Below are 25803 nucleotides of genomic sequence, written 5' to 3' on the forward strand. Positions count from 1 at the left end.
TGATTTGGAGGCGATTGTAGCAGCAGAGCAGCATTTCAGTGACCTAACAGAAACTTTAGACATGAAGTGCAAAGTATGTTGAACTTGGGCGTGAATGTGTGGAATAACTTGTAAGTTTCACATTTCCTTTTTGGTTGGGTTGAGAACTTTTCAGCACCCTCTTGTATTCTTTTAGAGTACTGTTAATAATAATAATAACAGCTTATATACCGCAATACCGTGAAGTTCTATGCGGTTTACAAAGATTAAGCAAAGGTACAAATTGATTGACTAAGAGGGGAGGAAGAAAGAGGGTTAATAGGACAGGAAATCCATTTTTGAGGAGAGAGTGATCAATAGCATGTGGAGGACCTAGGCTTTGATTCCCAGCAGAAAGGCTAGATTTGCTAAAAGATGGTAGTGTTAATGGTCTGTGAACTATTTATTAATGTGAAACAGTAGTAGTAATGCTATTAAGACAGTAGTGAATGCCAGTATATCTAGCCCCAAGTGTGTGGAAAAAGTGCTTACAGCTTTTTGGGAGCTATTGTAACTGAACAATAGAAAAGTGACCGGATTTAGGGTTCAACAATGGCAGAGTTCCTGAAAAAGCCCTGCGCCATAGCAATCAGCTGTGACTATAATATCAGAAGGTATTTGTGGATGTAAGTTTGTGGTAGTGTTGCCCAATACAAGCTGAGCCAGCAGCTCAAAGGCATAGAAAGAAACTGGGTCAAAAGCAAAAAAAAAGAAAACCCCGCCCAAAAAAAACCTTGCTCCCATTTTAAAATAAAAGATGCCTCTGCCACATTCTATATGATAAAATAATTGAAGAAAAATTGAAAACGTTAATTTAAATGCAAAAAAAAAAAAAAACTAGACACTAATATTGGACTACTGGTTAATGCACAAGAGCCAATGATAAAAGTCACCACGTAATTTCTTCCCGCGGTTCAAAATGACATGGAGTGGTGGGACTGAGGCTTTTGCATTTAATCAATTACTACTTTATGAGAATATTTGGTATCTAGTCCTATTTCTTACTATTAAATTTCTGTCTTAGTTTAGCCATAGCCCTGGTGGCTTCCTTCCTGCAAACCACGTTTCAGCTGTTTACATGTAGTCTATAAGTGGGAGGGCTGTTTGAATTTCTGATTAGGAAAGTACTTTTTCCATTTACTTAGATTTAGTCTTAGTCATCCCCACTATTACTAACTTTCAGATGTATAGATTGGCCCTTGTGTGTGGGTTTTTTTTCTTCAGTAGATTGATCTAGTTAAGTAACAACGCTCGACTATGGCTTTCCCGATTGTCGTCATGGCCTCCTTGCACTCTTTAACCCGTGACTGCTCGGAAGGGTGTGACGGTAGATGTCCGATTCTCCACATGCTCCGTTCGGCGTTGCGTTTCTTTTATGCAGCTCCTCTAAACCATTTGCTGCGTCAGCACTGCTGGGGGGGGAGACCTAATCCTGGGTTAAAAACATAGCTCGAGTCGGACACCGTAGGGCAGTTATTCCTAAATAAATTAAAATAGAAAGTTGTTTTTTTAAAAAAAATCTTTATTGATTTTCAAACTTTGACAGTGCCATACAATTAATTGAACATAAAATACTGCATAAAACGCACTATTAATTGCACAAGTAATCCATAAAACAATCACAAATATAAAGTTTTTAAGAAGAAAATATTAGCGACTGTTTAATTTGATAAACAAACCCGTTTCCTGACTGCTCCAGTTACTATTCGAGCCTGAACTTATTCTTGATGGGGGACACTATTGATTTTCATATTCAAAGTATGCCTGTTTTTTTTACATGAATCCTGACCTGGGAGAAATTGAATACGTACTTTTTTTGTTTTTCTCTCTCTCTCTCGCTCTCAGGTTACTGAAACGCTGCCAGACACCGCAGCCGCTCCAGGCGGAGCGAGGAATGCGAAGCGACCCACGCGAGCTCGCGAGCGCCACGAGGAGCGGGTTTAAAGGGCCGCCGTCGACGTCACGGCGGAGGAGGCGGGGCCCCCAGGGATGGGCCAGAGCACGTCCTACTCGCCGGGCTCGGGCAGGGCAGAGGCGGCTTCGCAGCGGAAGTGTGCGGCGGCGCGGCCGAAGCAGTGCCGGCGAATGAGGATCCGCGGAGCCCCGGAGCCGCCCGTGCTGCTGCTGCGACGAGCAGTGCGGGACAGCGCCGCCGTGGCCGCCGCCCCCGTGCTCCGGCTGCGTCTGCAGGAGGAGACGGCGGGAGAGCGGAGGAGGAGCGGCGCCGGCCCGGGACGGGGCCATGACTCGGAGGAGCCGGAGCTGGAGGCCGGAGGCGGGCCGCCCCTGAGCTTCGCTGGCCCCATCCCGCGCCTGATCGTCACTCGGGAGCCCAGCCCGAGCCGGGAAGAGGAGGAGGAGGCGGAGGCGGCGGCGGGGCCCGATCTTCTGGCCGCCGGGCTGGAGGAAGGGGGCGAGGAGTCTCCGTGTTCGGACAGCGGCTGCGGCGGCTCTCCCCTGCCCACGTTCTTCCTCCGTAAGCTCTCCAGCTCCTCCTCGGCCGGGCTGTCCTCGGCGTCTTCCTTCGACGAGTCGGAGGACGACTTCACGGGCAGCGACGTGGAGCTGAACGGGGGGCAGCAGCTGCCCCCGATGCTGAGGAGCCCGGAGGACAACTGCGGGGTGAGTAGGACCCGTGATCTTGACTTGGAAGATCTTTATTTGGGTGGAAAAGTTGGGTTTTAGGAGGGAAGTTTGGCAAAATATTCTGAAAATCCATAAACTGGTGGGATCAAATGTGATGTTCAGACTAATGAGACTTTTTGTAGATACAAAGGTAACGATGAGGAATGGAAAGGCTCGAGGTATGGAGCAAAGCTCATATCTCACCTCGGATGCCCTGGCTGTGTGTATGTAGAGCACTGTGGCTGGGTCTTCTAGAGCAGGATGCACAAAGCTCAAGCAACCCGGTAAAAAAAAACAAAACACAGGGGCACGCTCAGCACAAATAGCATGCAAATCATATCATTTGGGCTGAGTAGCCCTATGATGGGGGGCAGAACTGGGCCTGGTGCTTGTGCTCAAGAGCTAAGCGGTAGGAACAGCTCTTCTGCACAGACCCAGTACAGTTCAAGACCGCTGCAGCTCACGAGCAATTTATTTGTTTCTCACACATGATATGGATGCAGCTGTTGTGCCAGTATGTGTCCTGTGTCTAACACAACAGACCTGCTGAAAAAATTTGACTGGTGGGTGTTCCCTTTTGTGCATTGCAAGGAGTGTTCATTTTAATACTAATGAGCTCCCTCTAATGCAGGGATCTTAAAGTCCCTCCTTGAGGGCCCACAATCCAGTCAGGATTTCCCCAGTGAATATGCATGAGATCTATGTGCATGCACTGCTTTCAATGCATATTCATTGGGGATCCCTGCTCTAATGCATTTGCATAGGGTTCTCATGGCTGCTACTGTGATGAGTAGAAATCTCCGAGAACCTTTTTGAGCATCCAAGGCTGGAGCTGCCTTGCAAGTAAGACTGGCTAAAACCAGTCTTACTTTCACTGCAAGCTTTTGAACATCTCCCACTTTTTTCAGTTTAAGGGCTAGATTCACTAACCTTTCTTCTGTGGCCGAACCCAGCAGGCCCGACGAATTCACAAATGGGAAAAATTCAAATGAGAGCAATCGGAGGAATGCCCTCATCTGGCCGACACGGATCGCTAGTGTGCAATCCCGCGCATGCGCAGACCATCTGTAGATGGTCTGCGTGTGCGTCAAGACCCCTCTGAGCTGCAATTTTTTTTTTTTTCTTCATTGTAACTTTTAAAAACTTTTTTGTAGCTCAGCGAGCCTGTGGTTTTATCCCACTTTAAACCCGCGGGTTAAAACCACGGGTTTGCAGGGCGGGGAAGGGCAGGAGAGATTCAGGGTGGCAGGCAGGAGAAATCCGGGGATGAGCAGGGTGGCGATTCGGGGCAGAGCAGGCAGGAGAGATCGGGGAAGAGATTTGGGGCAGCAGAGAGCAGGGCTTCAAGGGAGCTGGAGAGTCGGAAAGATGTTTTTGACTGGTCCCCAGCAGTCGCTTTTTGGGTCGATCAGCCAGCCCCAGTCGGTTTCAAAAATTTCTTTGGTGAATCGCGTCCCTGTCTACGTTGCATGCGTTTCCCCTCATTTGCATACACGGATTGGAAACAGATCGCAGGAGAGGTTAGTGAATTGGGTTGGAGGGAAATCTGGTCGCAAACCAATCGGTACACTGTTTGGTTTGCTTAGTGAATCTAGCCCTTAGTGCTTTATCACTCTGCCAAACAACACTTTTAAGAAAAGTATTTATCTTAATCAGGTTTTTTATTCCGCCTTTACCTATTCAGTTAAAGGTCTGATTACATTACAAGAGGTTGAGTCAGTTACTCGGGAAGTTACAATGGACAGTTTGGCAATGACATTCAATAGAGTTCCTAGTAAGTGACGGCAGATAAAGACCTGAACAGTCCATCCAGTCTGTCCATTAGTTATTCTCATGAAAAATACATGATTAAATTAACTAGTACAGGTAGATCAGTACATATATTAATACAGTTAGGTCTTAGTTACAAATACATAGTTACAAGTTTAAGTAGGTCATCTTTGGCTCATCATTATGTCCTAGGAGTTACATTGGACAGTTTGGAAATTGTTTTTTACAAGTACCATGTCAGTTACTTCGGTTTGGCTCCCTCTCGGTACAGATATGCTTTTAAAAGTTTTCTGAACCTGAGATAGTCGTCACAAAATCATAGTCTAAGTGATAATTGGTTCCAGCATTTTGCTAATTGATATTGGATAGATAAGGTAATTTGCCTGAAACTTTATATTGTTGCATGCTGGGAATTTTAAGTGCAAAAGATTTCTGGTAGTTGGAGGCACCCTGGAGTAGGATGGCCAAATTTTGTTAGGTAGGGGGTGAAGGCTGGGGCAGGGTATTCCCTGTCAGGATCTTAGTCAGTGATATCTTAAACTTGATCCTTGCTGTTATGGGCAGCCAATGTAGTTTCATATAGTAGGGCTGTAGGTGTTTTGATTGCCTTAGTCCATATACGAGTCTTACTGTTGCATTTTGAACTAGTTGTAGACGTGATAGCAATGTTTTAGAACAGTGTCTTGCAAACTTTGTCAAACCATAGCACGCTAAACGTGGCCGCGGCTGAAGGCATCCAGAAGTGTATGGACGTCAACGTGACATCACGTTGACATGCGCGAAGGCCCTCTAAATGGGCCTTGGGCCACCAGTGTAGGTGCTAGAATGGAAGACCCGCAGAGAGGAGAGGTGCTGACGAGAGGCATTTCCTTTAGGCAGTTAGCCAGCGCTGGTGTCTTGGAGCACACCTGAAATCTCGGGCGGCACACAGTTTGCGATACACTGTTTTAGAGCAAAGAACTAGTGTTACATTACAGTAGTCTGGTTGAGATAGGAATAGGGATTGCTCTAAAATTTGGAAAGCCTCTGTTTCAAAGTATTTTCTGATGGATCTTATCTTTCTCATCACAAGGAAAGATTGTTTTATTATTGATTGTATGTGGCTCTTCAGCCTATGAGTTCCAAGACGTAGGACTGCATTTTGCGAAAATTGGTTGTCCGAAGAGGGTTTTTTTCTTTTCTACATTTTCTGGAGGTCATCAATGAGTTTCGCCTCTCTGACCATCTTTTTGTGCAGACTCTGCTGGACCATTTTGTCAACCTACATTCTTTGTGGTATACAATCTCCTGGGCTGAGGCTAAAGCCATCTCCCCTAAGGAGATCTGTATAAGAACATAAGCCGTGCCTCTGCTGGGTCAGGCCAGAGGTCCATCGTGCCCAGCAGTCCGCTCACGCGGCGGCCCATCACGTCCAGGACCTGTATAGTAGCCCTCTATCTATACCCTTCTATCCCCTTTTCCTTCAGGAAATTGTCTAATCCCTTCTTGAACCCCCATACCGTACTCTGTCCTATCACATCCTCTAGAAGCGCATTCCAGGTGTCCACCACCCTCTGGGTAAAGAAGAACTTACTAGCATTGGTTCTGAATCTGTCCCCTCTTAACTTTTCCAAATGCCATCTCGTTCTTGTAGTTGTCGAAAGTTTGAAGAATCTGTCCCTCTCCACTTTCTCTATGCCCTTCGTGATCTTGTAAGTCTCTATCATATCCCCTCTAAGTCTTCTTCTCCAGCGAAAAAACCCCCAGTCACTCTAATCTTTCAGCGTACTTGTTCCACTCTGCACACTTTTGCCAGATTCTACAGAGTGGATGTGGCAGCAAGATGGGACTCTGTGCTGACCCTCAAGACTGAGGACCTGAAGGCAATCAGCCCACCCTATAGGGCCCATAGGCTATCCATTTCTACTCCTAACATTCAGGATTGTAACGTGGGTCAGTTGAGGGTCCTAGCCAAAGGAATTTGGTTTGGTTTTATTTGTATTGAGGTTCTGTTTTCTATGATGTGGACACATTTTTTGACAGTGGTGAAGGTGTTGGCTAATACAGCCATTACGGGTAGCATGATCATTATGTTTGCATGGGTGAAATGATTCACTAAAATCAACTTTCAACAAGACATTTCATGGTATAAGGCTGTATACTGGACAAAACATTTTGTGGATCATGTAACACTTTGAAGGTGCGGATAAAGGTGAGCCAGTTGGTGTAGAGCAGGGATCTCAAAGTCCCTCCTTGAGGGCCTCAATCCAGTCGGGTTGTCAAGATTTCCCCAATGAATATGCATGAGATCTATGTGCATGCACTGCTTTCAATGCATATTCATGGGGGAAATCCTGAAAACCTGACTAGATTGCGGCCCTCAAGGAGGGACTTTGAGATCCCTGGTGTAGTGTGTCTAAATTTCCAGAAAGCTTTTGACAGTTCCTCATGAGAGGTTCCTGAGAAAATTAGAGTCATGGGATAGGAGGCAATATTCAATTGTGGATTAAGAATTAGGTATTGGACAGAAAGCAAAGTGTAGGGTTAAATGGCCATTTTTCTCAATGAAGGAGGGTAAATAGTGGTGAGCTGCAGGGATCTGTACTTGGACCGGTGCTATTTAACTTATTTATAAATGATTTGGAAATTGGAACTATGAGTGAGGTGATTAAATTTGCAGGTGACACTAAACTGTTCAAAGCTGTTAAAATGCAAACGGACTGTGAAAAACTGCAGGAAGATTTTAGGAAATTGGAAGACTAGGCATCCAAATGGCAGATAAAATTTAATGTGGACAAATACAGAGTGATGCATGTTGGGAAGAGTGATGCATGTTGGGAAGAATAATCCTAATCATAGTTACTGGATGCAAGGGTCCACCTTGGGGTGGGGGGAGGGAGGGAAAGAGCGCTTTAGAAAAAGATCAGGGTGTAATTGTGGACAACGCACTGAAACCTTCCACCCAATGTGCGGCAGCGGCCAAGAAATCAAACAAGATGCTAGGGATGATAAACAAGACTAAGAAAGTTATGTCTCTGTATCGTTCAATGGTGCGACCTCACCTTCAGTATTACATTCAGTTTTGATTTCTTTATCTAAAAAAAAAAAAGTTATAGTGGCACTAGAAAAGGTTCAAAGAAGAGCGACTAAGATGATGATAAAGGGGATGGAACGCCTCTCATATGAGGAAAGACTAAAGAGGTTAGTGCTTGGAAAAGCGATGGCTGAGGGGAGATATTTATTGAAGTCTACAAAATCTTGAATGGTGTGGAACGAGTGGTGGTTTTTTTTGTTATTGTTGTTTTTTTAAATTGCATCAGTATTTACAAAGACTAGGGGACATTCGAAGTTAGAATAATACTTTTAAAACCAATAGGAGGAAATATATTTTTCACTTGGAGAATAGTTAAGCTCTGGAACATGTTGCCAGAGAATGTGGTAAGAGCAGTTAATGTAGCAGGTTTTTAAATATGTATGGACAAGTTCCTGGAGGAAAAGTCCACGGTCTGCTGTTGAGACTGACATGGGGGAAGCCACAGCTTGCCCTGGATCGGTGGCATAGAATGCTGTTATAATTTGGGTTTTTCCCAGGTTCTTCTGACTCGGATTGGTCTCCGTGAAGACAGGAAACTGGGCTAGATGGACCATTGGTCTGACCCAGTAAAGCTATTATGTTCTTAAGATTATTTAGCTTGAAGGATAAACATTTGAAACGTATAAAATGTCATGCAAAGGTCTTATTGTTATGCAGCTGTTTTTGATACTGAAGAATAAAGGGCTGAGGGAAAAATATTTATCCTACTGGCTGAGCCAAATTTAATTATAGCTCAGACTTTTCTGTAACAACTAGTGTGTTTAAAGTTGAAGGATAACTTTAACTCGGTGTTTTGTTTTTCCAGCTTATCAATGTTAATTATCAATGTGAGCTTAAGGCATGTTCTTTTATTAACTCCACTTATTACTAGTTAGAATCATTGCATAAAATGGGGACCTGGGCAGGAGTTTAAGTGTAAAATTACTAACAGTGGTCCATGTTAACTCTTTCCTTCCCTTAGGGCTCCTTTTACGAAGGTGCGCTAGTTTAGCGCGCGCCAAACACTAATGCCTCCAAAGAGCTTGCGTTAGTATTTTGCGTGGTTTGTGCGCGCCAATCTTTAGCACGCACTAAAAACGTTGGCGCGCCTTAGTAAAAGGAGCGCTAGCCTTTTTAGCGCACGCACCGGATTAGCGCGCGCTAGCCGAAAAACTACCGCCTGCTCAAGAGGAGGCGGTAGCGGCTGGCGCGCGGGGCATTTTAGTGCGTGCTATTCCGCGCGTTAAGGCCCTAACGCGCCTTCGTAAAAGGAGCTCTTAGTGTCACAACTTTCTGGATTTTGACACTGGGTATTTGCATCAAAGGCTGCACTTCTGTATAAGTGAACCTGCTATTGATCATGACGGGAACAGCTATTCAAATGGTTACACGCAACTGGAAGAGAGCCATGACAGACTTAATTACACATTTTGGTGGGCAAATGTGTGTACTAAGTCTATTCCCTTCAGTATTTTGAATGTTTTGATCATGTCTCCTCTCAGTCTCTTCTTTTCAAGGGAGAAAAGGCCTAGTTTCTCCAATCTCTCACTGTACGGCAACTCCTCCAACCCCTTAACCATTTTAGTCGCTCTTCTCTGGGCCCTTTCAAGTAGTACCATGTCCTTCTTTATGTACGGTGACCAGTGCTGGATGCAGTACTCCAGGTGAGGGTACAGCGGCATGATAATCTACGATCTGTTCGTGATCCCCTTATTTATCATTCCTAGTATTCTGTTCGCCCTTTTTGCAGCCGCAGCGCATTGTGCAGTCGGCTTCATCAACTTGTCGATCAGAACTCCCAAGTCTCTTTCCTGGGAGGTCTCTTCAAGTACCGCCCCAGACATTCTGTATTCGTGCATGAGATTTTTGTTACCGACATGCATCATTTTGCACTTATCTACGTTGGACCTCATTTGCCTTGTTGATATCCATTTCTCGAGCTTAATTATATCACTTTGTAGATCTTCGCAATCCCCCTGTGTCTTCACTACTCTGAATAATTTCGTATCGTCCACAAATTTAATCACCTCACTCGTCATGTCAATGTCCAGATCGTTTATAAAGATGTTGAAAAGCACAGGTCCAAGCACCAAGCTCTGCGGCACCCCACTGGTGACACTCTTCCAGTCCGAGTATTGTCCATTTACCCCCACTCTCTGTTTCCTATGCTCCAGCCAGATTTTAATCCACGTGAGTATTTCACCCTTGATTCCATGGCTTGCAATTTTACGAAGTAGTCGTTCATGTGGTACCTTGTTGAACGCCTTCTGAAAATCCAGATATACAATGTCGACCGGGTCGCCCTTGTCTATCTGCCTGTTTACTCCCTCGAAGAAGTGCAGCAAGTTTGTCAGGCAAGATCTGCCTTTGCTGAAAATATGCTGGCTGGTCCTCATTAAACCATGTCCGTCAAGGTGATCAATGATGTGGTCCTTTATCAGCGCCTTTACCATCTTTCCCTGTTCCGAGGTCAGATTCACCAGTCTGTAGTTTCCCGGATCTACCCTCGAACCTTTTTTGAAGATCGGCGTAACATTCGCCATTTTCCTGTCTTCCGGAATCTTTCCTGATTTGATCAACAGATTGGCTATCAGTTGAAGCAGTTTAGCTATAGTCATTTCCGGTTCCTTGATGACCCTCGGATGCCATCCGGTCCCTGGGATTTATTGCTCTTAAGCCTATCAATCTGCCTGCATACCTCTTCTAGACTGACCGTCAACCCTGTCAGTTTCCCGTCTTCATTTCCAGCATATGCTGTGTATATCCTCTTTGGTAAATACAGACGCAAAAAATGTGTTCAGTTTGTCTGCGATTTCTTTGTCCTCTTTTAGCACTTCCTTTATTCCGTGGTCATCCAACGGTCCCACCGCTTCCTTTGTGGGTCGTTTCCCCTTAATATATTGAAAGAAAGGCTTGAAATTTTTAGCCTTCTTGGCTTATTTTTTTCTCTTAGTCTCTTTTGGCCCCTTTTACCGCCTTATGGCACCTGTATTGATGTTGTTTGTGCTTATTCCAGTTTTTGTCTGTTTTTGACCTTTTCCATTCTTTAAACGAAGTTTTCTTGTCTCTGATCGCTTCCTTCACCTCTACAGTGAGCCACGTCAGTTCTTTGTTCTTTTTCCTCTTGGATCCTTTTTTGATAAGCGGTATATATAGATTTTGTGCCTCGGGGACTGTGTCCTTAAATAGGGACCGAGCTTGCTGTAGCGTTTTCACAGTGCTTATCCTCTTCTCAGTCTTCGTAATTCCCTTTTCGGAAGTTTAGTGCTGTGGCCGTCGTTCTGGACCGATGTTTCTCCCCTGCATCCAGGTCGAAGCGGATTATGTTGTGATCACTGCTTCCCAGCGTCCCTTCAGCGTTTCTTGTCAGTTTGGATGAGAGGAATTTAAATTTTACTTGCAACTCTCATCCTCCCCATTCTCTGTCTTCCCGTGCTTCACTCTGAAGGGGTCTTGTCTTCCTCTGCCAGCTATTTAGGCTTTTTCGAGGAGGGGAGGGCACGATCATGTACAGTCAATGGATTTGGGACATTATTCAGGATGATTGCAATTTTGAATCCTCTTCTCCATTCCAGATTCTTTCTTGGGATTACCATGTATTGAACAGCCAAAGGTGATGTTGGTGCGAGACCCCCTTCAAGTATTACTAGAACTCGGGACAATAGTTCCAGTTCCTCCAGTACAAAGGGGCAAGGAAAGTTATTCCTTTTACTTCATAGTGCCCAAGAAGGGGGGATTGGTTAGACCAGTGCTGGTCTCATACGGCTCAATCAGTTATTCAAAGTCAGTCATTTCTGTAGGAAAACTGTCAGATCGGTCATTACAGCGGTCCAACCAGTGTAGTTCCTTTCAGCACTAGATATCACAGAAGATTGCTTACATATTCCCATATGGCCACCGCATCAGCGGTATCTTCGCTTTTTGTCCTAGGGCAGTGCTATCAGTTTCGGCAGATGCCATTTGGCCTAGCCACGGCTCCACCAACTTTTTCGAAGGTGATGGTAGTAGTGACAGCATTTCGTCGCAAAGAGGAGATGCAGATACATCCTTTCTTGGATGACCAGATATTTGGGCATCTTCCAGACAGGACCGTTTGACAGTGATTTCTCTGCTTCAATCTTCAAATTTCCAAAGAGCTCTCTTCTTCCATTCCAATCTTTGGAACATCTCGGAGTGTTTGATATGAAGGTGGGGAATGTGTTTCTTCCCAGAGACTGGGGCGACAAGTTACAGTCTCAGGTCTGTTCTTCACTCACCCAGACCGCGGGTATGGGATTATATGCAGGTTCTAGGATCCGTGATGGCGACTCTGAAAGTGAGGCCTTGGGCTCGCTTTGAGAATGCTGCAGCAATCACTTCTGTTCCGAGAGTTCCCAGTATCTCAAGGCTTCAATTGTAGTCTTTAGTGGTATCCTCAAGTGTCGCTCAGCATGAATTGGTGGCTCAGTTAGATCGATGTGTTCAAAGGCATGCCACAATCATAGCTGGACTGGCTCCTAGTCACCAATGACTAGCTCATCTTCCTCTTCTCTCGGCGGATCACATTGTGGAACAGAAGAAACCCCCCCCCCCCAAAAAAAAAAAAAAAAAATTTTCTACATCTCACAAATTGAGCACTGTCTGCTCAGGCGTTCTAGCTCATTGTGTAGAGGTGAGATATCCTAGATCTAGACCTCATGGCTCACTTTCACGCCCCAGTAATACAGGTATCTCCGGATTTCCTCACCAAGGGGTCAATCAACATGGAAATTCATCCTACTTGGGTATTCCGGTCTAGCTCTTGAAAGGTCACGGCTAAGGCTTAAGGGTTATTCAGAACAGATTATTATCCCAGGACAAGCAGGCAGCATATTCTTTACGCATGGGTGACGTCACCGACGGAGCCCACGGTACGGACCTTTTTACTAGAAAGTTCTAGTTGGCCGCACCGCGCGTGCGCGAGTGCCTTCCCGCCCGACGGAGGAGAGCGTGGTCCCCAGTTTCTTCGTTTCCGCGGAGCGAAGAAGACGTGCGTTTTTCAACTCCGATTGAAAACCTCTTTTTGCCTTCCCGCTCGCGTTCTTTTTTCGTTTATTTACCTTCGGGTTGCTTTTTTATTTCATTTCCAAAAAAAAAAAAAAAATATTTTCTTTTTGTTTCGTTTTTTGTCTTTGCCCCGGCGGGGCCTGTTGTCACGATCCAGGCCTCGGGGTTTGATTTTGCGGAGGCCGTGTTTCCATTCATGCCCCCGCAGCCCGGTTTTAAGAAGTGCCAGCGGTGTGCACGCCCGATCTCCCTCACTGACCCACACAATTGGTGTTTACAGTGTTTGGGACCGGAGCATCGGGCGGACTCGTGCACCCGCTGTGCCACTCTTAAAAAACGCACTTTGAAGAATCGCCAAATCCAGCAAAGTCTGCTGTTCGGCACCGGCCCGACTATGGACTCGACTTCTTCAACTGCGGCACCATCGAAGTCGGCACCGACCACCTCGACACCGCCTGACATCACATCGGCGCCACCGGCGCCAGGTAAGCCGGCTAAGAAGCCTTCCACCCTTGAGCGCCCTCCCACCTCGGTGGCGACACCGGCTCTTTCGGCTCCACGCCGAACTAAAAAGCGCTCCGCTCCGATATCGGTGAGTGCCTCGTCATCGGCCTCCTCATCGCCGGAGCGTAGAGCGGCACCCATGGAACCAAAGCAGAAAAAAGTGGTTCCGGTGCCACCCCTGGATGACCGCATTGCGGCCATCCTCCAGGATAAGTTGCAGGAACAACTCCAAACGCAACTTAAACAGCTCTTGCCCTCTATCCTGGCACCACTGCTTTCGGTACCAGACCGGCCCGAGCCCCACACCGTCCAACCGGTATCCACGCCATCGGTACCTATGGACCCATCCATGCCCATTCTCTCGGCACCGCATATCCATGCCCATGCCGAGGCCGTCGCTCTGACGACATCCGATCCTCCTCGGGACCGAGCGGAACACCGGTCTTCCCGCGAACCTGACCGGCACCGTTCTTCCCGGGACCGAGACAGACACAGGTCTTCATCCCCCGGTACCGTCTCGGTACGCTCAGGCAAGTCTCGGTCTAAAGCTCATCATACCGAGCCTTCCACTCCAGTCTCTCGGCACGCACACACCGATGTCAGAGACCCGGACCTCTGGGAGGAATCTCCCCTCGGTACCGAGGAGGATGCATCGTCGTCGGACGAAGAGCCCTCGGCCCCCGATACCACATCTAAACCTGAGCAATCTTCTTTTTCAAAATTCCTCAGGGAGTTATCGGGGGCCTTATCTTTGCCTCTGGAATCTGATTCCAAGAAATCACAAGCTTTCCTGGAGGCATTAGATTTCGATCAACCCCCTAAGGAGTTCCTGAAGTTACCCGTGCATGACATCCTACGGGAAACTTTTTATAAAAAATTGGGAAAATCCATTAACTGTCCCTGGGGCACCCCGTAAACTGGATAGCCTTTACAGGGTTATTCCAATCCCGGGATTTGATAAACCCCAGCTGCCCCATGAATCTCTCCTGGTTGAGTCCACTTTAAAAAAGACTCAAGGCTCCAGTGTATATGCCTCTACCCCTCCTGGCAGGGAGGGCAAAACTATGGACAAGTTTGGCAAGCGGCTCTACCAGAATGCCATGCTTGCCAACAGGGCAAACAATTACTCTTTCCACTTTTCATTCTACCTGAAACATCTGGTAATGCAACTCTCCGCCATGCAAAAGTACATGCCGGAGCACAAGGTCCCACTATTCCAGCAGCACATCTCCAGCCTGCTTCAACTTAGAAAATTTATGGTACGCTCCATCTATGACTCCTTTGAGCTCACCTCTCGTGCATCTGCCATCGCTGTGGCCATGCGCCGCCTGGCCTGGCTCAGGGTCTCTGATCTGGATGTCAACCATCAGGACCGACTAGCCAACGCCCCATGTACAGGAGACGAATTGTTCGGAGAGTCTCTGGATACCACCACACAAAAACTCTCCGCCCATGAGACCAGATGGGATACTCTCATTAAACCAAAGAAGAAGGCCCCTCCTGCTCGGCCTTACAAACCACAGTCTTCTTACCAGCGCAGGTTCTCCGCTAGACCGCTTAACCCGCCTTCACAGCAACCTAGGCGGGCTCGCCAACAACACCACACCCAGGCTCGTGCACAGTCTAATCAACCTGCCAAGCCTCTTCCTCCTGCCAAACCTTCTCAGCCCTTTTGACTCCTCTCTCCAGGGCTTAGCCAGTCTTCCACCCTCATTGCCTCTCCCTCAACCAATCGGAGGCAGGCTCCACATTTTTCTCAGCCGTTGGGAGGTCATCACATCGGACCAGTGGGTCCTCAACATCATCCGCCACGGCTACTCTCTCAACTTCCAGACTCTTCCACCAGACAATCCTCCCGTAGAGTCTGCTTCTCTTTCAACTCAAACCCCCCTCCTCCTGAGGGAGGTCCAATCCCTCCTTCTCCTCAATGCCATCGAAGAAGTACCTCTGGAACAAAGGGGCCGGGGATTCTACTCCCGTTACTTTCTGGTTCCAAAAAAGACAGGAGACCTACGTCCCATTCTCGATCTCAGGGACCTCAACAAATGTCTTGTCAAGGAGAAGTTCAGAATGCTCTCCCTTGCCACGCTTTACCCTCATCTCTCTCAGAACGACTGGCTATGTTCCCTGGACCTCAAAGAGGCCTACACTCACATACCAATCAATCCAGCTTCACGTCGCTACCTAAGATTCCAGGTGCACCATCGCCATTATCAGTACAAAGTGCTACCTTTTGGCCTCGCTTCATCACCCAGGGTGTTCACCAAATGCCTCATTGTGGCGGCGGCCTTCCTCAGGTCTCACAACCTCCAGGTGTTTCCCTACTTGGACGATTGGTTGGTGAAAGCACCTACGTCTCCGCTTGTGCTACAAGCCACTCATCAGACCATCTCTCTCCTCCACCTCCTGGGGTTCGAGATCAACTACCCCAAGTCGCATCTGCTTCCCACGCAGCGCCTTCAGTTCATTGGAGCAGTTCTCGACACCACACTAATGAGGGCGTTTCTCCCCTCCGACCGTCAGCGGAACCTGCTCCGCCTGTGTCGTCAGGTGCTCCTTCATCACTCCATTTCTGCCAGACAGATGATGGTCCTCCTGGGCCACATGGCCTCGACGGTGCATGTGCTTCCCCTGGCACGACTCCACCTCAGGACACCTCAATGGACTCTGGCCAACCAATGGTCGCAGACCTCGAATCTTCTTTCTCATCCCATCTCTGTGACATCGTCTCTTCAGCAATCTCTACAATGGTGGTTGAACTCCTCAAATCTTTCCAGGGGCCTTCTTTTTCATCTGCCCCCGCATTCCATGACCATCACCACGGATGCCTCCCCTTATGCATGGGGAGCTCACCTGGGAGACCTACGCACCCAAGGTCTTTGGACCCCGCAGGAGCGTCTTCATCACATCAATTTCCTGGAACTACGAGCCATGTTCTATGCTCTCAAGGCTTTCCAGCACCTTCTTTGCCCTCAGGTTCTGCTCCTGTGCACGGACAACCAAGTTGCCATGTACTACATCAACAAACAGGGCGGCACCGGATCTCGCCTCCTTTGTCAGGAGGCTCTTCACATTTGGACCTGGGCCACGGCCCGCAGTCTCTTCCTCAAGGCTGTCTACATCCAGGGCGAACAGAACTCCCTGGCCGACAATCTCAGCCGCATCCTTCAACCTCACGAGTGGACTTTGGACCCTCCCACGCTCCACTCCATCTTTGCTCGCTGGGGCACTCCGCAGGTGGACCTATTCGCAGCTCCTCACAACCATCAGCTGCCCCAGTTCTGCTCCAGACTCTTCTCTCCTCATCGTCTGGCCCCGGATGCATTCCTTCTCGACTGGACGGATCGGTTCCTCTATGCCTTTCCTCCTCTACCTCTGATGTTGCGGACTTTATCCAAACTCCGCAGGGACGGAGCCACCATGATCCTCATAGCTCCCCGGTGGCCTCGTCAACACTGGTTCTCCCTCCTGCTTCAGCTCAGCTCCAGGGATCCCATTCCTCTGCCTGTGTTTCCTACTCTACTTACACAGCAACATCGGTCTCTACTACATCCCAATCTGTCTTCGCTCCACCTGACAGCTTGGTTTCTCTCGGGCTGACCTCTTCAGGAAATCTGTCTCAGCCTGTCCGTCTCATTTTGGACGCCTCCAGGAAACCGACCACCCTCCAATGTTACCATCAGAAGTGGACCAGGTTCTCCTCTTGGTGCCTCCGTCATCATCACAATCCCACCTCTTTAGCGGTGGAAACTGTTCTGGACTACTTGCTCTCCCTGTCCAACGCAGGCCTCAAGTCTACCTCTATCAGAGTCCATCTCAGTGCCATCACGGCTTTTCATGAACCTGTCTTAGGAAAACCTCTCACGGCTCACCCTCTGGTTTCCCGATTCATGAGGGGCCTCTTCAACATCAAACCACCTCTGAAGCCTCCCCCGGTCGTCTGGGACCTGAATGTGGTTTTATCTGCTCTCATGAAACCTCCCTTTGAGCCGCTTGCCACAACTTCGCTCAAATTTCTGACATGGAAGGTTCTTTTCCTCATTGCCATCACCTCTGCCAAGAGGGTTAGTGAGCTTCATGCACTGGTTGCCGATCCACCGTTCACTATTTTTCACCATGACAAGGTGGTTCTGCGCACCCATCCAAAGTTCCTTCCAAAGGTGGTCTCAGCTTTTCACCTCAACCAGTCCATTGTGTTGCCTGTTTTCTTTCCGAAACCTCATTCACATCCCGGAGAACAGGCATTGCACAGTCTTGACTGCAAGCGTGCCCTGGCTTACTATCTTGATCGTACAAGGGCTCACCGCTTGTCCCCTCAGCTCTTCCTGACCTTCGACCCAAATCGTTTGGGTCGACCGGTCTCTAAACGGACGCTATCCAACTGGCTTGCAGCTTGCATCGCGTTCTGTTACGCTCGGGCCGGTCTGTCACTAGACGGCGCTGTCACGGCCCACAGGGTAAGAGCTATGGCCGCTTCTGTTGCTTTCCTCCGTTCCACACCCATTGAGGAAATCTGCAAGGCGGCCACCTGGTCCTCAGTTCACACATTCACTACTCACTACTGTCTGGATGCTTTCTCCAGACGGGATGGGCACTTCGGCCAATCTGTACTTCAGAATTTATTTCCCTAATGGCCAACCATCCCTCCTCCCTCTTTGTTAGCTTGGAGGTCACCCATGCGTAAAGAATATGCTGCCTGCTTGTCCTGGGATAAAGCACAGTTACTTACCGTAACAGGTGTTATCCAGGGACAGCAGGCAGATATTCTTACGTCCCACCCTCCTCCCCGGGTTGGCTTCTTAGCTGGCTTATACTAACTGGGGACCACGCTCTCCTCCGTCGGGCGGGAAGGCACTCGCGCACGCGCGGTGCGGCCAACTAGAACTTTCTAGTAAAAAGGTCCGTACCGTGGGCTCCGTCGGTGACGTCACCCATGCGTAAAGAATATCTGCCTGCTGTCCCTGGATAACACCTGTTACGGTAAGTAACTGTGCTTTTCTGCTCTTCTCCAGGCCAGACAGACATCGTCATATGTGGCTTTTGCTAGTGTCTGAAGGGTTTTCGATTCTTGGAGTAGTTCTCATGGTTTTTCGCCCTTCCAGACTTCTCTATCTCGTATTTGTTCTTTTTTGCACAAGGACTTCATAGTGCCCAAGGGCTTCCAGTATAATTCCCTTCAGCTTCCAGTTGCAAATATTGCTTGATACAGGGCCCAGGTGTTTCACTTTTCGCTTGCTCCTTAGCCTGGTATAGTTAGGTTTCTGAAAGGAGTACAGCATTTTTTGTCCACGTGTTAAAAAGCACTTTCCGGACTGAAGTCTTAAGGTAGTTCTTGAGAGTTTACAATAGGCCCCGTTTTAACCTTTGTCAAGAAATGGTATTTCTTGTAGCTATAGCTTCTTCACCCCGGAGGATTTTCTGCCTTGCAGGACTTGTCCTACAGGGAGCCCTTTTTTCCCTATTATGGATTCTGGGGTATCAGTTCAGACAGTAGCATAGTTTCTTCCTAAGGTAGTATTAACCTTTCATATCAACCAGCCTCTCTTCTTTACTGCTATCCAGGAGGAAGACGGGGGGGGGGGGGGGGCATGCCTCCACTGAGTTTCCTAGATGTGCATAGCAGGCTTCTACACTATCAAATGCTTACTAACAATTTTCGACATTCAGATGCCCTCTTTCTGTTATTTGCGGGACACAACCAAGGTATGACAGTGGCCAAACCTTCTATCGCTCGATGGCTCAAGAAGACCAGGGCTTCCGCTTACTTGATGTCAGGAAAGTGGTTGCTGGAAGAGCTTTATGCCCATTCAACTAGAGCAATGGCTACTTCCCGGGCTAAGTCCAGAGGGTTTTCCTTGGAGGAGATTTGTCATGTGACTACTTGGTCTTCTAAGAATACTTTATATAAGTATTACCGGTTGGATGTGGCAGTGCATGCGGAGACTGCTCTTGGTGCTTTGGTCATTGTGGAGGCGGCATTCGCTTCCCACCAAGATTGAGGATTGCTTTGCCAAATCCCATTGGTCTCTGGATTCATCTGCTGCTGTTGCTAAGGAAGGAAAAATTATGTTCTTACCTGTTAATTTTCTTTCCTTTAGACGCAGCAGATGAATCCAGAGCTCCACCCTTTCTGGATATTGGCTGTAGGTTTATCTTTTGCAACTTTCAGAAGTTTTGTTATTATTGGTAGTTGTTTTCTGTATTATTACTTTGAAATTTATAGGAAATAATTTTTTCCATGCTAAGCATATTGATGGTGCCGGATGCTTGGGCAAGGAGCAATACTGAAGATACATGAGGAGTGCCAGCCAATAGGACCATCTGTTAATCAGTTTCTCTATCTCCACCTGCTGGTAGATGTGTGCTATCCCATTGGCCTCTGGATTCATCTGCTGCGTCTAAAGCAGGGGTGTCAAAGACCCTCCTTGAGGGCCGCAATCCAGTCGAGTTTTCAGGATTTCCTTAATTATGCATGAGATCTATTAGCATACAATGAAAGCAATGCATGCAAATAGATCTCATGCAAATTCATTGGAGAAATCCTGAAAACCCGACTGGATTGTGGCCTTCGAGGAGGGACTTTGACACCCCTGGTCTAAAGGAAAGAAAATTAACAGGTAAGAACATAATTTTTCCTTTTAGAGCTACCTTTGAGATAGTTTTACTGACCTCTAGCAGAAGTCTTGCTGTACTACCACTATAGGGGTTCAAGCTTCCATATAAGGGATTTTTTATATGGTAGCCACCAGTATAAGAGCAATTAGGAATCAATCTTACCCATTGTCTCCAGAACCCCTGGGGCGAGTCAGGGTTATGCAGGTGGGCTGGCTAGAAGGGGTGAGGGCAGCCCCAAAGCAAACTTTGGCTCAGGGCACCACAAACCTTTGAGCTGGTCATGCATGGAACTCAAATATTTTGAGGTAAAATAGGAAAAGTCTATTCCCACAGTGACACTGACTTAGACATTAGGCAGTGAGATTCGGGAGGGGGGGAGGAGGAGGGGGGGGAGGATGGGTAGAAGAAAGAATAAATGTTCACGAAAGTATAGCATATAGTTTTAATTCTGGCTTTAGAAGGCCTGAAAACCTTCTGAAACTCATCTTTCTTTTGCAGTGGCTCCCTAAAGCAGCACTTGCAGCTTCTTTTATAGCATTGGACTCTTCCCTGAGCATCATCTGCTGTTCCTTGGTCCTTGAGTTCCATAGGCAGGCCAGATTTTCAGGATATCCACCATGAATATACATGAGAGATTTGCCTCCTTGATATGCAAATCTCTCTCATGCATATTCATGGTGAATATCCTGGAAATATGACCTGCCTGTGAACCTCAAGGACTGAAATTGAGTAGACCTGCTTTACTCTTTTTGCCAAAGTGCCTTAATGCTACGGGTACTTTAATTATAGCTGTCACTTGTTGCATTTTGCAAAACCTTTCAGGCAACTGAGTCACGGCAACTCCCTGATTTTTCCATGATCATTTCTCCATAATTTCAGCCCCTTACAGAGAGTACACCCACTGCAAAGCTCTAATCAAGGTTTAAAATAGGATATACTTTGTACTGAAGACAATGTGGAAGAAAGGTAGGGCTGGAATCTGAGACCTAGTCATTTGAAAGGTGTCTTGTCTTGAGGAGATATCAGCAAATAGTTGCATCTAGAAGTGCTATTCCTGGCACTAGGTCTTGTGTTCAACGGTGTGGTGGAAGAGACCTGATGCAAGATGAAATCCATGCTAAAAGCTAGGACTAATTGCGCATGTTTTTTTGGCAGGGTCCAAGTTAAAATGGATGAGAACAAGTCAAAGCCTCAACTATTTGTCCACTCTGCTTCCTGACCTGTCGGGGTGGGGGTGGGGGGATGGAAAACTGGGAAACTGCCCTGGGCCCCAGGATAAAGAACATAAGAATAGCCTTACTGGGTCAGACCAATGGTCCATCAAACCCAGTAGCCCATTCTCATGGTGACCAATCCAGGCCACTAGTACCTGGCCAAAACCCAAGGAGTAGCAATATTCCATGCTACTGATCCAAGGCAAGCAGCAGCTTCCCCCATGTTTTTCTCAATAACAGACTATGGACTTTTCCTTCAGGAAATTGTCCAAACCTTTCTTAAAACCAGCTACACTATCTGCTAACCCTACTCAATACACTCCCCATAAAAAAACAAAACTCTTGAAGGAAACTGTGAAACATGTACCCAGTGTTTACTACCACCAGTCTTCTCTCTCCTCCCTACTGCCTCCCATGGCAAAGTCGCACACTACCCTGCAAATCAGGTGCCCCATGCTGACGTGTAGTCTCACTACTGCCAAGCACTTGGAAGTCTGGTTCAAGGAAATTAAGCACACTCTGCCCTTCCTCCAGCAAAACCAGTGAGTTTGTAGAGAGTTGCAGCCCCCAGCTGATCATAATCATATATTATAGGACAGAACCGCTCAGACTGTGGCACAGGATCCCACATTGGAGTCACAATATCTGCATCTGTGATCATGACCTAGATGAGCTCTTAATCGGTACATCATTTATTCTTCACCTCTACATGTCAAGATTTATTTGGCTGTGATCATGATAAGCGCCATGATAGGGGAAGATGTACCTGTAGGTAAACATGGCTGGCAGTACTCTTGGCTGGGTCCACTGGTCAGGCTTAGTCTCATGAGGTCTGCAGATTACATCTTTCCCATCAAAGAAAGGGTGGAAGAGGCTTCAGGCAGATACACAGCCATCTGATGTTCCTCTCTTGTTCTCTTCACAGATGTGGTGGTCTGAGCCATGTGGGCCAATACCTCTTTCAGCCCTTACAGCTATTTAGATGACCCATAGTCTACACATGGCTACATCCCCGGCATGATCCAGAAGAAATCCTGGCATGCGAGTCTGATCCTTTTGGGTCTCGTGCCTCAGAACATGTTAGGTGTTGACAAAATTATTTTCCCTTTTGCCTTTGGAAACTTGTTAGGGTGATACATCAGAACATCCCATCCTAGAGCTTACTGTATTTGTCAAGACAGTTTGAGAGTCTACATAACAAAAGAAACTGGGTTGAAACAAGGTAGAGGGCACAAGTTCATTGTTTCTTACTCCGATTCTTTCCTCTGAAGGAAAAATAGTATAGCCCACATCCTAGATTGAAGCTTTACTGCTGTTAGCAAGCACTCTAGTTAGAGCGCAATCCCAGTGGTAGAAACTCTGCTACCTGTTCTCCAGGTTTTTAAGGTGACACATAATGAATTAGAAGCAGGGTTGATGTAATCTACCCACATGAGTGTAGATATTTCATGGGATTATAATAAATCTATCCTTCCTGTGCTTTGAAGCAAGACTGGCAAAGCGCTTGAATGACCTTTAACAAGCTTACAAAAATACAAGCTTTTTGAAATTACTGAATTCAGTCCTTGATTTTATTGAAACGGAGGGTTTCAAGAGCCTCAGTTTTGCATCTGAAGATATTTTAGTCTATATTGCTTTGAGTGTATTTGAAGACTATTGATATGACTTTTTGTTAATATGTTGACTAAGATTTTGGTCTCCATTGTGACTGTACTGTCTCAGCAGATGAGTCAATGAACTGTGCATTTAAAAAGGAAAAGAAATGCTTTCATCGCCTATAGTTTTCATTCATAGTATCCTCAGAAGATCATAAATTACTCTGGCTTTTCCATTCTTGGTTATACCTTCAGAGAATCTAACCTTCAACAAGAATTCGGAATGGATCTTTGAATCATTTTTCACCATGAAGTTCATGCGTCTTGCCAAATGTGACTTTAATCAGCATAAAATTATTCATGTGTAACTAAATTTCTATTGTGCTTACACTGCAGCTGGGGAGAAGAGAAAATGACAGCTTGTAGCCTTTCATGCCTAAGGTAGTTTTTCATTTTTGGGTGACTATTGTAGGACAGCAAGTATTAATTGGACACTGCCCACTAATGGCAACTAATTGACTCTCCCCCACCATGCTGTGTTTTCTTCTTCGAACCAACAAGACTAGGAAGGAACCGGTTCATAGTCATTTGCGCGCGGGACTTCAGTGCGCCGACATTGCAGCGCCGACAGATCGGCGCGCTTTTATCCTGTCACCGGAAGGAACAGTAGTGAACCAGTGTGCCTGTTCTAGAAGAATAGGTTCCTTTTCCCTCTGTGTCATTTGCATCACCCCCCCCCCCCACCCTCCCAAAATACATCTGTTTTAAGTTCAGATCTGTCTACAAGTTCCAAGAGAGATTCAATGGATAAAGTGGTAAGGAATCAGTTTTAGTTCATTTCTAAAGGTAATAAACAGAAAAAAAATGGTTCTATCTTAGTACATTTTGTGATTAGCTTTGAAGGCAGAAATGCTGGCTACTAAGTCTAATTTTCTGACTTAACAGTCTTGGGGGGGGGGGGGGGAGAAAACAGGGCCCTGTTATTGTAGATGTGGCCATACCTCTTTTACAGACGCATTGCTCATTTCATTTAGCACTTCTACCCACCCAGTGAAGTTCCATTGACTCATGGTTGAGCAACTTTGGACTTCTAAAGTATTCCCAATATGGAAAAGCTCTTCACTTCCACCTTTTATAGGTCAAGAAGTTTAAGATGCTGATTTCTGTAAACAATAGCAAGACTGCTGATGGCAATCTCCATCAATCCCAGGAAATTCTTGACCTTTGATGCATAGATTGTCAAGTCTGGCAGAGGGCCACTTTTGTCGTGTTTAATCATTCCTGAAACTGATGGGGAGGGATGTTAGATGCATGGCGACAGCAGCATAGTTCTACTCCTTAGAGATATTTTGACCTCATTCTGTGCTGGCAGAGCTCTCTGATCTTGTTGCACTTTGGCCCAGCTTCCATCGCTTTGCGACCCTAAAACAATTTATTGCAGGACAAGCGTATGCTTTCCAAAATCGCTGCAAAGTTAGTGTTTGCAGTGTTCACAGTAAATGTCTTAAAACTTTACAGCTGTTTATAGTGTGTGTGTTCTCTTTTAAAATTTAGTAAGCAAACTAGTCTTGTTTTGAAGTTAAATGCCATCACACTGGTCAGCTGTCTTCCACTGTTCCTTTAGGGAAAGTTTGAAGACAAATATGTTCTCACTTTAGTTGTTGAGGTGAACAGTGGGGAGATGGAAGGAGCCTGTACTAGAGGCAATGGGGAGGGATATTAACTTTGACCTAGTAGTTTCTTCCTGCGCCTTTGTACAGGACTAGGGCCTGGTACGGTACCATGATTCATTCTCCCCCATCTCTCCCCTAGCATACCTAGTGTGGTCTTCTCAGTGACTGTCCTGAATGGAATACCATATACCTAAGCTGTCAATACTGACTCAAGCATCCTCAGCCCAAGTGATGTGGGAGCAAAAGACCTGACTCTGGTATCAGAGGCCTTTCTGCATGACTTGCATTTGTCACCTATGCAGTCTTATCCCACTCCTTGGGACTTGATTTTGATGGCATTGGCAGACTAGTCTGGGCCAAAAAACTACTGCACTGCTTTATACCTGCTTTGATAAAAGGATAATAGTTGTGCTTCCTTATCAGCAGCAGATGAATCCAGAGATGAGTGGGTTATGACCATCCACCTGTAGGTGGAGATAGAGAACACTGAGGCTGAACTTTGTCATATATAGGATGGTAAGCTCACTGGTAACCACAGTCCACAGCAAAAAAAGCAGAAAAATATCCCTGTGTGAACACAATCGGTCAATGAAAAGTAGGGGGTCATGAGATATTTCCACTGGGATATTAAACCTAAATGGGTAAAACTGACCCAGCATAGCTAGTGTTTTGGTGCCTGAAAAAGTACCTTCATTAAAAGTCCCAAGTGAGAGGTTTTCGATCTTATATCCTAGTGTTTGGAAGGTAAAAAAAAAAAAAAATCTTCACATCAATGTAAAATCCAGTCGCATTGGCGTACTCCTGCAAAACAGCTCATTGGCTCTCTGTCTCCAGCAGGTGGGTAGAGGGTCTCTTCCAGCTGCTGGTTTCATCCTGGGCTTAGCTCCTGTTTTACTACTTAATTCAGTGAGTTTGTGGGTGTAGGTTTTTCTTTTGGGGTTCCTACTCGGGCTACACCTGGTGGCACCAGGTCCTTCCTCCCCACCCACCCTCTCCCCCACTACCTTCCTCAAAGCTGCTTGTCTCTCCTCACTTTGGGGGAAAAAAAAGCTTATCGGTAAAAATCCCTTGGCGTGCAGCTTCCTTTGGCTAAAGGCCTCTGGAATTCACACAGGGGGCGGATGGAGTGAACAATTATTTGAGTCTTAGCTATATAAACCCTTGCACGGTGTACAGTGCTCTGGTGTCCCGGGGGGGGGGGGGGGGGCGCACCGAATAGCTTTTACGTGATGAGTACCATGCTTGCTGATTAGTTTGGGAGGGGCCCTGGCTTCCCTGTGGTACGTACTGCAGACTGGTGGTATTCTAGTTTTGCAGTGCTGACAGTGACTTCTCTGAGGAACATTCCAAGGTCGCCAGCTAGACCGAGGCTCTGGATTTTTGGTGCCTTTTTTGTGGATCTCTCTGACTTCCTTCAGGGGCTAAGATGGTGTGTACTCAGGGTGCTGATTACCTTTCACAAGGGTTACTAGCAAGACAGCTTCCAATTTCGCAGTTATCTTCTCTCCACGGGAGCTGTAGTGACTGCTTATTTCCCCTGCATGGAGCCGCGGTGTGTGTGCTCATTGACCGCGGCTTACCTGCGCAGATTTTAATAAAGTTTCAGCCTGAACTCCCGGTTTTCACTGCTTCCATGTTTCTGCCTGCTATTTTAGGTGCCAGTCTTGGCAGTCCCACGGTCATGGTGGTTGTATGGTTTCCTGCCAGAATTT

General features: G+C 46.8%; 1 protein-coding gene across 1 annotated transcript in view; it reads left to right on the forward strand.

Annotated features, from left to right (window-relative positions):
* Positions 1–25803, forward strand: part of ITPKC (inositol-trisphosphate 3-kinase C) — a 186149-nt gene that overhangs the window by 84557 nt on the left and 75789 nt on the right. The window contains exon 2 of the mRNA XM_033955852.1: positions 1864–2640. Within this exon, the coding sequence (XP_033811743.1) occupies positions 2008–2640 (633 nt within the window). The 5' untranslated portion in view covers positions 1864–2007. The remainder of the gene's footprint in view (positions 1–1863; positions 2641–25803) is intronic.

Source organism: Geotrypetes seraphini, chromosome 8 (genome assembly GCF_902459505.1).
Source record: "Geotrypetes seraphini chromosome 8, aGeoSer1.1, whole genome shotgun sequence".
Lineage (NCBI taxonomy): Eukaryota > Metazoa > Chordata > Amphibia > Gymnophiona > Dermophiidae > Geotrypetes > Geotrypetes seraphini.